General features: G+C 35.9%; 1 protein-coding gene across 1 annotated transcript; it reads right to left on the bottom strand.

The window, feature by feature from the left end:
• Nucleotides 1-11,606: 11,606 nt before the first annotated feature.
• On the bottom strand, nucleotides 11,607-12,041 carry LOC149139167 (toll/interleukin-1 receptor-like protein). Its single transcript, XM_089450619.1, has one exon. It carries the CDS (start codon nucleotides 12,039-12,041, stop codon nucleotides 11,607-11,609), a length of 435 nt encoding a protein of 144 aa, XP_089306745.1.
• Between the last annotated feature and the right edge of the window lie 297 nt (nucleotides 12,042-12,338).

The following is a 12,338-nucleotide window of genomic DNA, read 5'->3' as shown; positions in this document are numbered from 1 at the left end:
CATGGTTGACTATAGGTAACTATTATGGCATTGTCACATTGAAATATGGATGTGAAATTGTTGCAACAATTTTTTATTCATCACATTATGTTGTTGAATTTTGTTCATTGCATTGCAATGGTGGATTTTTCATTGACACATCGCAATGTCAATCTTATTTGTCACATTTTCACATTGTTATTTGTTCATCACAGTGCAACATCACTTTTGTATTCACCACATTGTGACATCAATTCTTGTTCATCAAATTGCATCTGGATTTTTAGTTCATTGCACGCGAGGTCAATTTTTGTTGATCCCATTGTGATGCTTATTTTTTTTCATCATATTGCGATGTTGATTTTTTCTCATCACATGAAACATCAATTTTGTTGTCACGTTCGGACGTTTACTTTTGTTTGCCATACTATGAGTTGAGTTTTGTTTATTACATTGTAGCATTAACGTTTCTTGTCACATTACAATGTCCATTTTAGTTTTACACATTACAATGTTGATTTTTGTTTATCAACTGGAATGTTGATTTTAGTTTATCACATGTGACATCAATTTTTTTTTATCACAATGACATGTTTATTTTTGTTTGACACATGTGACATCAAATTTTGTTTGTCACATTGTGACACCAACTTTTGTTGGTCGCATTGCAATGTTGATATTCATTTTTCAAATTATTATGTCAACTTTTTATCGCATTGCATTGTCACTATTTGTTCATCACATTAGAAGATAAATTTTGTTTCACACAATGTGACATTGATTATTGTTCATCGTATTATGATGTTGACTTTTGTTCATATTATTACAACATTAATATTTTTCATCACTTGGTTTTTTATCATCACATTGAGACACCGATTTTTGTTAATCACATTGCAATGCTAATTCTTTTTGAACATGGTTGATTATGGGTGAACATGGTTGACCATGGTTTTCAACATATGACTACATAATGTTCTATCCAATACTAGCATGTATCATATTTCTTAATCACAAATATGCAAAAGATATTTTTTTTTCAAAAGATGTTTTTCCTTGTCAAAATATGCTTTATTTGATTAGTTAGGATTTATGACATGGATTTAAAAGTATGTTTTTTATTGTTTAGAATGTTTGTAGGTCAACTCTCTGAACATGGTTTATCTAGAAAAATACAAACAAATATAATTTATGGGAAAACCTTGTAGAAAAACTTCCATTTATTCACCAACAAATAAGTTGAACAAGATTTATCAAGATGAAAATTTTAACCCATATTAAGCTAAGCCAATGGAAATTTGAAATTGCAATAAATATTTTTTCATTGAGCATTGTCTTCCAAGAGAAAAAATGACAATAAAAAGTATATTTAATTGATATAGTAGCTAGGAGGGTCGCACAATTCTTAAACAGTTCTTGGTCAAGAAATAAAGAAATTCGATTGGTCATGCATTCGTTCATCACCTATCATATGGTGGGTAACTTAAAAAATTTCATTGGTAGACGGATTTAAGCTGGTACCATAAGAAAAAAATTGAAAACATTCCTTCCATTTTTTAAGCTCACAGGCCAAATCATCTTAATGAACCACTAAAGCTACCCTCAGATCGATTGTAGTTACTGATTGAAAAGAAAATCTGAACTATAATTGGGCTCAAAAATTGGAAAAGTGATATCAACTTCAATTTTAAAAGACTAATAATTTTTTATCGTATTCATATAATATTCATTGGGTTTAACAAATTTTCACTAGGAATCATACGTATAATTTTTGTGGTTTCTTTTAGCTAGTAATTTCCTCATTATAAATAGACATCCCTTTGCCTTTGATGCCTAGCTATTCAATCCCTTTAAATTGGTCATACTATACCTTTTATTCATCTACTTATGCATAAACTATTAGCAACATTCTCATAATTGAAAAGAATGGCTAAAATTCTATGTTTGTTATGAAAAAACATAGAGTAGAATTATAAAAATGGAATTAGAAAAGTGACTGTCGTGAACTTTATAGAGGCATTTTTAAAACATAAGAGCATATACTTGGAGATATAGATATTTGATGAAAATTGCCTTCATAATTTCGAAACTCATTCTAAGTTGCCTGCAACAATGTTCTCAAAATTGTTATTTATAAATTTTTAAGTGAATTTAACTAGTTCAGTAATATGTGGCCTCATCCCTCATTCTTAAGTATTTTTGAGTGATTTCGATAGGAAATGATTTTTCTTTTAATTTGACACATTCGTTTACTTTTATTTTTCTAATTTTTTATTTAAATAATCTTGTTGTATAAATACACTACAAGGTTACCTTCTAAAAGTGAAATATCCACTTAGTTGACCAAAATACAAGCCCAAGTTCTATCCTCTGGTATTTTTAATTTATTTTAGTTGTAATAAAACACTTTTTTTCCTCGTATGTTCTAATACTAGTCCATATGTGTCTTATAAAAATTGCATGGAGTCGATATATGCATTAAGAGTCTCATGAGTATCTTGTAGTAGTCACATTGCATCATGATGGATTCATAGTTACGCATAAACTATAAGCAGCATTATCATAATTGAAAAGAATGGCTAAAATCCTATGTTTATTATGAAAAAACAAAGAGTAAAACTATAAAAATGGGCTTAAGAACATAAACTATAAGCAAATTTGTCATCATTTAAAAAAATGGCTAAAATCCTATGTTTATTATGAAGAAACAAAGAGTAAAACTATAAAAATGGGCTTAGAAAAATGTCTATCGGGATCTTTATAGAGGAATTTTTTTAAATACAAGAGCATAGACATGGAGTTTATATATATATATATATATATATATATATATATATATTTGACAAAAACATCCTTCATAATTTTGAAAATCATTCTAAGTTGTCTACAAGAGTGTTCTCCAAATAGTATTACTCAATTTTTAACTAGATTTGATTGGTTCAGTAAAATGCACACCCAACCCTCATTCTTGAGTATTTTTGAGTGATGCAAGTGGAAAATGAATTTTCTTTTAATTTGACATATTCGTTTACTTCTAGTTTCGTAATTTTTTGATTTAAAAAATCATGTTGCGTAAATACACTACAAGGTTACCTTCTAAAAGTGAAATGCTTGTTTAGTTGACCAAAATGAAATCCTTGAAGAAAGAAGCGGCTGTGCAATCAGTGAGTGCATACCCATTGTTCTAAATCTCTTTATATTCTTGTCCCCAACATTATAGTGGGCTAAGTTTAATTCCCCATTGATCACTTCCTTTACATTGATGTCTCTACCTTCTAGAACGAGTGATGTGGTTTCTACTATACATAAATCCAAAACTGTATAAGCATCTCACACAAGGAGTTTCACATAGCAACCAAGAGCATACATGGATAGCTGTTATTATTGTGATTCAATAATGTTGGGTCGTGTTATATTCTTTCCACGACTAGCCCACGTAGTTAACAGGGGGCTAGAAGGGGGGCAGAGGCCCCCCTTCGTTGCACTCATTGTGTAGCGAGGGAAGTCACAGGGTGTTTTAGGGGTGCAGGTATCCCCACTCTAGGGGGTCTGGGGTAGCACCCCAGATTTTATTTTTTTTTGACCCTATATTAGGTTACACAGATCTACCTATGGCTTTGTGCATGATCTTTTGCACATGGTTTTGGATGCTATGGTTTTCGATCCATGGTTTTGGACAGGATGGTTTTCGGTCCATGGTATTGGATGCTTCAACATGTATAAATATGTATTGTAACATTGAGAGGAACACAATGCAAAATCAAGCTAGTAGTCATGGTTTTGGTATCCAGGGGAAAATCTCTGTGTATATGTGCTTTATGTATTATGCTCTCACATTGTTTATTTTCTATGTTTTAGAATTCATATGCACGTAATTTCTGTATGATGTTAAAACCTACATTTGGTATTGGAGTTGTTTTGGCTTCAAGGGGTTGCCTTTGTTGCTGAGGGGTTCCGCTTGGGCCTATGGTAGACCCTGTTCAATGGGAGATCTGTGGGATCGATTCTGGTGGTGAAAGAAGATGGTAAGCAGTGGAAAGATAGAGATCGAGAAATTTAATGGTTAGAGTTTTGAGTTTTGTAAACTCAAGATGGAGGATCTGTTGGTGAATAAATATGAATGGATCATGGTAGATCTGGGTACTAAACCAACGGGAGTATCTGATGAATAATGGAAGAAGTTGGATCGGAAGGAAAAGAGCACAATATGATTGTGTGTCTCAGATACAATATTGTTGAATGCATTAGGGGAAGCTACAACGAAGTCTTTGTGGGACAGGTTAGGGACTTTGTATCGATCTAAGCCTCTGGTGAATAATCTGTTCCTACGAGAAAAGCTGTATAACTTGAGGCTGAAATATGGAGACTTGGTGAGAGAACATCTGAATGCATGTAATACTGTGGTAAGTCAGTTATCATCTATTGATATCAAAATTTCAGATGAAGATAAGTGCATTAGTTTTTTGTGTTCTCTACTAGATTCGTGGGATAGTCTGGTTATTGCAATAGGTAGCAATGCAACTGCCTTGCAGTTTGATGAAATAGTCCCATCCTTGCTGACGAACGAGATGAGACAGAAAAATATGGAGAGCTAGAATGGTGATGCCTTTTCTGTACGAGGATGGTCCTAGAACAGAAACAGAAATAAGTCATCGAGTGGGAGATCTAAATCTCCAGGAAAGCCTGTAAAGGTGGTGTGCTGGAAATGCGGAAAGGAAGGGCACTACAAAAGGGACTGTAAATCTAAAGCTCTTGACAAAGGAAATGGATCTGATGATGCTCCTTCTGCAGAGGCCAAAACCACCTCAGATGAAGGTAGGGATGTGTACTTGGCTTCTTCAAGTACACATGTAGATCATGAGGCAAGGTTGATTGACTCAGATGCATCCTTTCACTTCACTCCCCATAGAGAGTGGTTCTACAAGTATGAGAAATATGATGGTGGTGATGTCTTCTTAGGGGAAGATAGGAAGGACAGAATCATTGGTCGCGGAAAAGTAAAGTTGAAGTTGCAAGGTGGAAGGGTCAGAACACTTCCCGATGTTCTGCATATCCCTGCATTAGCTAGAAATCTAATTTCTATAAGCAAGCTGAATGATGTAGATGTAAAAATAGTGCTCGAGAATGATATCTGCAAGATGGTTTGAGGGGCACTGGTATTGATGTGGGGATTTCAAATTGGAACTCTGTACAAAGTTGCAAGGTAGCACTGTTGTTGATGGGTGCAATAGTTTCGTGGTTCCTCAAAGTGGAGCAGAAAATCTAATGGTCTCTCGAGAGAAGACCATGTTGTGGCATCAAATTTTTGGACATATTAGAGAGAAGGGCCTTTGAATACTTCATGGTAAAGGTATGGTAGAAGGTATGAGTAATAGCTCTCTGGATTTTGATTTTTGTGAAAATTGTGTATATGAGAAGCAAAATCGGGTGAGCTTCCCCTCTGGTGGTAAGAGGGCGAAACAGATATTAGAGATTGTGCACAGTGATTTGTTTGGACCTGTAAAGGTTCCATCACTGGGTAAGTCTCTGTACTATGTATCATTTATAGATGGCTTCTCAAGGAATACATGGATGTATTTCCTTAAGAAAAAATTTGAAGTCTTTGATAGGTTTAAAGAATTTAAGGCTCTGGTGGAAAACCAGACAGAGAAGAAGATAAAGGTGTTGAGAACAGATAATAGTGGAGAGCTTTGCAGTAAATAATTTGAAAAATTCTGTAAGAAATGTGGTATATCACGACAGAAGACTACTCCATATACACCTCATAAAAATGGAGTTGCAGAAAGAATGAACAAGACGTTGATGGAAATGGCAAGAAGCATTCTCAGTGGTGTTGGGTTAGGACAGGAATTCTGGGTAGATGCGGTGGAGACAGCATGTTACCTGGTCAATAGATCACCTTCATCAGCATTGGAGGATAAGACTCCCCAAGAGGTATGGACTGGTAAGAAACCCTCTCTTTCACATCTGAGGGTATTTGGATGTGATGCATATGTACATGTTCCAAAGGAGAAACGAACCAAGTTGGATAGTAAATCTGAAAAGTGCATCTTTATTGAGTATAAGGATGGTTTAAAGGGTTATAAGCTTTGGAACCCAGTAACAAGGAAGGTTGTGTACAAGCGAGATGTGGTGTTCAGAGAGGTGAAAGATGTTATTAAACATGAAGTCCAACCAAAGGAACTTGAGAATATAGAGTTTGAGCTAAAGGAGGAAGAATCAGACTCTACAGAAGAGGAGGAATCACAAGATGAAGAGCCACAAACTCAAGGTGTGAGAAGATCAGTTCGAGAAAGAGGGTAGCCAGAAAGGTATAGTCCATCTGCTTTCTGCTCAAATTTCGCTTTATCTATTACTTATGATGATCCCAGAACTGTGAAGTAAGCAGTAGATTCAGAGGATCGAAAACTTTGGAAAGAGGTCATGGTTGATGAAATGGCATCTTTGCACAAAAATGATGCTTGGGATCTAGTAGAGTTGTCGGCTGGAAGGAAACCCATTGGTAGCAAAAGGGTGTTCAAGAAGAAGACAAATGTAGAAGGAAAGATGGAGAAATACAAAGCTTGGTTGGTAGCAAAAAATTATTCCCAGGTGACGGGAATTGATTTTGATGATATTTTTTCTCCTGTTGCCAAGGTAGCTTCTATTAGATTACTTTTATTTGTTGTTGTTGCTTTTGATTTTGAGGTAGAACAGATGGATGTGAAGACAACATTTCTTCACGGGGATCTAGAAGAGGAGATCTACATGAAGCGACCTGAAGGCTTTGTGGTGAAGGGTAAGAAAGAACTGGTATGCAAGTTAAAGAAGTCTCTGTGTGGGTTAAAATAGTCATCAAGGATGTGGTATCAGAAATTTGATGCATTTATAAGGGGACTTGGCTTCACCAGAAGTAAAGTAGATCACTGTGTGTATTTTAGATTAATTGGTGACCGTGTTATTTCTCTGGTCTTGTATGTGGATGATATGTTGTTGGTTGGAAATGATAAAGAAATTATCCAGGATTTGATGACCCAATTGTCCTTCAAATTCGACATGAAAAATCTTGGTGCTGCAAACTATATCTTGGGCATGGAAATTAAAAGAGATCGGACAAAGAGAAAGCTTTGGTTAAACTAGAGAAAGTATGTCGAGACAATATTGGAAAGGTTTAATATGCAGGATAGTAAACCAGTGAAGGTTCCTATTCCTGTAGGTGTAAAGTTATCTGCTAAATAGTGTCACAAGAAACTAGAAGAGGAAGAGAATATGTCTCCTGTTCCATATGCAAGTACAGTCGATAGCTTGATGTATGCGATGGTCTGTACTAGACCATACATTGCACATGCAGTGGGAGTATTGAGCAGGTTTATGTCAAAACCAGGGAAGGAGCATTGGACAATAGTGAAGCAGGTTTTCAGGTATTTTCGTGGCACTAGTGATTATGGTTTGTGCTACCAAGGAAGACCAAGATTGGACAGAATTTTGGATATCCATGGCTTTCTTGATGCAGACTGGGCTGGAGATCTAGATCAGAGAAGATCTACAAGCGAGTATGTGTTTAACCTATTTGGAGGCGCAGTCAGTTGGATGAGTAAGAAACAATCTGTAGTGGTACTACCAACTACAGAAGCAGAATACATGACAGTCACTCATGCAAGCAAGGAAACAATTTGGTTGTAGAGATTGTGTTCAAGTATGGGGTTAGTACAGGGAGCTATAAAGATAGATTGTGACAGCCAAAGTGCAATTTTCTTTGCAAAGAACCCTACATATCATTCAAAGACAAAGCACATTGATGTTCAGTATCACTTTGTGACGGATATGATAGAAGAGAAAAAAGTGTTGTTGGTAAAGGTTGACACTTTTAATAATACTGCAGATGCATTGACAAAATATGTGAGCTCTAAGAAGTTCTCTTGGTGTAGAGAAACAATGGGCGTTACAGGGTTGGATAAATGACTAAGCTCTCTTGTGGCCCCCTGTGGAAAGAAAACAACAAGTCAGAGAATGTTGGGTTGTGTTATATTCTTTCCACGACTAACCTGCGTAGTTCACTGGGGGGTTAGAAGGGGGGCAGAGCCCCCCCTTCGTTGTGTTGATTACATAGTGAGCGGAGTCACAAAGGGTTTGAGGGGTCCAGATAACCCCACTCTATGGGGTTCGGGGCAGCACCCCGGAAAGTTTTGTTTTTGGACACTATATTAGGTTGGGCAGATCTACCTATGGTTTTCTGCATGATTTTTCACACATGGTTTTAGACGCGATGGTTTTCGGTCCATGGTTTTGGATGGGATGACTTTCGGTCCATGGTATTGGATTCTTCGGCATGTATAAATATGTATTGTAACGTTGAAAGGAACATAATGAAAAATCAAGCTGGTAGTCTCGCTTTTGGGATCCAGAGGAAAATCTCTGTGAATATGTGTTTTATGTGTTATGCTCTCGCATTGTTTATTTTCTGTGCTTTAGAATTCATATGCAGGTAATTTCTGTACGGGGTTAAAACCTACAAATAATACACTCTAAAATGAAAAACAACACCGCAAGGAAAGAAAAAAACTATACAACAAAAAACAACACCACAAGCAAAAAAAAAACAATCTTCCTAACAAAAAATAAAATATTGTTCTTTAGATCCATGTCATACAATAAAGAGAATTGCAACGTAAGTAAATTATGACTATAACAACAAGCAAACTAAGACATTACAACATCGCAAAAATGAATGCATTAACAAGATCAAACTTGTATTCGTCAAGTGGGCAACTGGGCCCATCCTCCATCTATTTTTGAATAAAAGACATAAGTTGTAGAAACCACTTCTGAAAGAAGTCATTCATATAGGGATAGGACCTTGATTATGAAACATTTTTATCAAAAAATTATCAAAACATGTTATAGTCTAAGTGAATATAAGTTATATTTCCCATTATAAAAGTAATAAAAAACAAGAGAAGTTTAAGAAAGAAAAGTTCATCTGCATGTTTACTTTGACATGTTTATGAGCTGAGTGAATTGAGAGGTGACTATTTTAAGAGTTCCACGAGGGATGTATTTGTTAAATGTTTGATAATATGAAAAGCAAATCTCTATTTTTAAACCTAACTAAACTAAAGTGGGAGGTATCTGCTTTTAAGAATTCCATAAATTTGAAAAAAAAAGAAAAGAAACCCAAAAGAAACAAAGGCGAGCACATTACCAATCTATACAGCTGCAAGTGTTGTTGTTGCCATCAATCAGATTGACTGAAGGCAAAATGTTGGAGCCCACAACAGCAGCCTTGGCCATCATAGTCGATATCCCACGGGACGACGAGCTAGAAGAATACACTACCAACTTAAAGGGTCGCTTCATCTCATCCATAAACAGGTTCATGTATTCGATCAAGATGGAGCAAAGCAAAGTGGCAGAGTGGTTGGAGAGTTATTTGGCAATGCAAAGGGGACGGAGATCAGCACTGATGCTTATAATTAATAATTGCTCAATTCGCTACCACAATGAATTCAGCAATGTGGACTTGAGCGTGGTTCCCCGTTATAAAATTCATATATGTTTCCATAGGGCCACACGCATCGCTTTCTGCTGGAAATCCCTCAACAAAAATAAGACATGGCTCAATATGATTCTCAATGAAATAAACGTGATGTGTAGGGTCTCTGGTTACAAGGGCTCTCAGAAACTTCATGTGGTTTAAGAGGATTCGCAGAATATACATCTAGTTTTGGAGCTGTGCAGCCTAGGAGATCTGTGCCAAACGGTTATGTAGAGAGGCGGTTACAAGGATGATGAATTGGAAGCTGCCATGATATTCAAGCAGATGATGGAGAGCATTTTGTATTGCCATGCAAAGGGTGTTATTCACAGAGATATCAAACCGGAAAACATATTCTTGACAGGAAGCCTCACGCATCCAGTCGTCAAGTTGGGTGACTTTGGTCTTGCTACGCACTTCCACAAAGGTATCATATTTTTAATTTCAGACTTAATGTGATAAAGTTTAAGTGATAGATTTAAAATTTTGGGTGCATCATCATGTTATTTTATAAATATATTTTGTAATTTTGAAAAAAAAAAACGAGTACTGTAAATTTGATAATTCAAATTTATTCTTTCTCTTAAATAATTATCATAAATAATTATCACATCAAATTTATTCTTTCTCTTAAATAATTATCATAAATAATTATCACAAGTGGATAAATTAGTTGAAAAATAATGCGAAATTGCAGGAGGTATACTTCTGTATGATAAAATGGGAACCCCAGCCTACGTTGCTCCCGAAATTATGAATGGAGAAGCATATACGGAGAACGTGGTTATTTGGAGCGCTGGAGTGTTGCTGTATGCCATGCTCAGTGGTACATTCCCATTCCATGGTGACAATTTCTTGGAACTCAAATGTAAGATTTTGAAAGGAGATGTTGATCTCAAAAATGGATAGAATTGCTAACAATCAGGATAAATTTAATATTTATGATTGTATTTCTCACTTAGCTCTTCTGAAACTCCACGGATATCCTTCACCGGTCCACCATAAAAATAGGCGTTTCTAATTTAACTGTCAAGACGATCACATACAGAAATAATTATTAAATATTTTATTAAATTGATTACAATATTTATGTTATCCTTAAACTTTTTATTAAGCTGTTTTATAATATTTATTTGTTATTTAACTTTTTATTAAATTGCTTGCAGCAATTTTGTGATGTCAAGAATATACCCAATTCAAGGAGTCCATGAAAGTCCCATGCACAAGAACACCGTCCAACAATCTAAAAACTGATCATCGCCTACGAAAAATACTTGCATGGGTGATGTCTGATTAGGGTTTCCACTCATGTCAGATGAGATCAAACCCATCTTCTACCCTATACGAAGTTATCAATATCTAACTAGAAGCAGTTTGATGACAGACCTCAGAGGGCAAATCATTTCAACTTGCATGAGAATATATTGAATTAATAAGTTAAACTGAAATTTCCAAATCGGTTAAACTGAAATTTCCAAATCGGTTGACCTAATAGCTTAAATCAACTTTTCGTTGACATATCACAATATTTTATTAAAAACTGAAGTCAAGAACAGCAGTATACATGGAGAAGCAAACATGGGTATTCGATAGACTTTGATAAAGAGAATTGCCAGCAATCAAACCGGATAAAGTACAAATACATTGAGCCGTCAATTACAAGGGTTTAAATTTCCAAAAACCAATTACACTTTTGTCTGTAACTTGTTTTTCTAATTAAGTAAATAAAGCATAGCCCTTTAAAACAAGCATTAATGGGTGTAGGAAATGTTCGCAGACAAAACAAGACACGCTGCCAAAGCCTCGAAAATGCCATCGCGATTTATTTAGAAGATATTCATTCACTATATCCGTGGTGGAGCAATAGTATCAAATCAAAGGCGAGCGCTCCGTCTCTTACAAAGTTTACGGACGTCTTCAGCCACGCGTTTAACCAGCGCTGCCTCATATCTGCCGAGAATCTGTAAATGTTAAGGATTTAAGCAGAAACGGAAGCATATAAACAAATAAGATCAGAGCAGTGATGAGTTGCCTACCCATTCGTGTCTTCTTGAAGCGACCACCCGGAGAGACAAGAGATTGTACAGAGAGCAGCCTTCCATCCATCAATTTCTTATGGGCTGTATCTCCCGCTGTTCTCATGCTCTTGGAATGCTTCAGCAAACGGGTTTCCATGAGACTGATCTGGGTGCCGAACATGCGAAGGAGTGACATCATAAAATAGAGGAACGGCGATGGCTGAATGGCTGTCCTTCTCATTCCTGAGAAGTACTTGGTGCGCAATAAGGGAGACTTCTTGCAGGCACCAGATGGATTGTGCGTAATTGTGGGAGAATATTGGAATCAAGATGTGACTCATCTCAATTGCGTGGTGTAAGGCTGCAGAGATGTCGTCACCTTTGTTGATTTGCTGCGTGCCTAGGAAAACACTAAAACCTGCGCCGGTGAGGGAGTGGTAAAGATGATCAACGAACCCTCTTCTCACATCGCGCCCTCTGAAACTCAGAAACACATTGTATCGATTCCTCCGCCTTTGTCCTCCTGCCATTGAAGGTGAGGGGCAAATCGATAAGACAACAACAACACATAGATATAGGTAATCAATTCTGAAATCCACAAGGGATAATGGATTAGCGAGTCTAACTTGTACTCTATATTTATTTATATAGCGAAATAGTTTTTTTCATTTTAATTTATTAAAATCGAAATAGTATTTTTCATTCTAATTCATTAAATTTAATAATACAATTTTTATTGGCTAAAATACAATTATATATATATATATATAAAAGTTGTAGTGATTTAGAAAATAGATGAAAGCATAATGGAGTCTGCTGCCCATCAC

The sequence above is a fragment of the Pinus tabuliformis genome, chromosome X (genome assembly GCF_031772625.1).
Source record: "Pinus tabuliformis cultivar Carrire ecotype Pingquan chromosome X, CPIR1, whole genome shotgun sequence".
NCBI classification, from domain to species: Eukaryota; Viridiplantae; Streptophyta; class Pinopsida; order Pinales; family Pinaceae; genus Pinus; species Pinus tabuliformis.
This window is presented reverse-complemented; position numbering and strand designations above follow the sequence as displayed.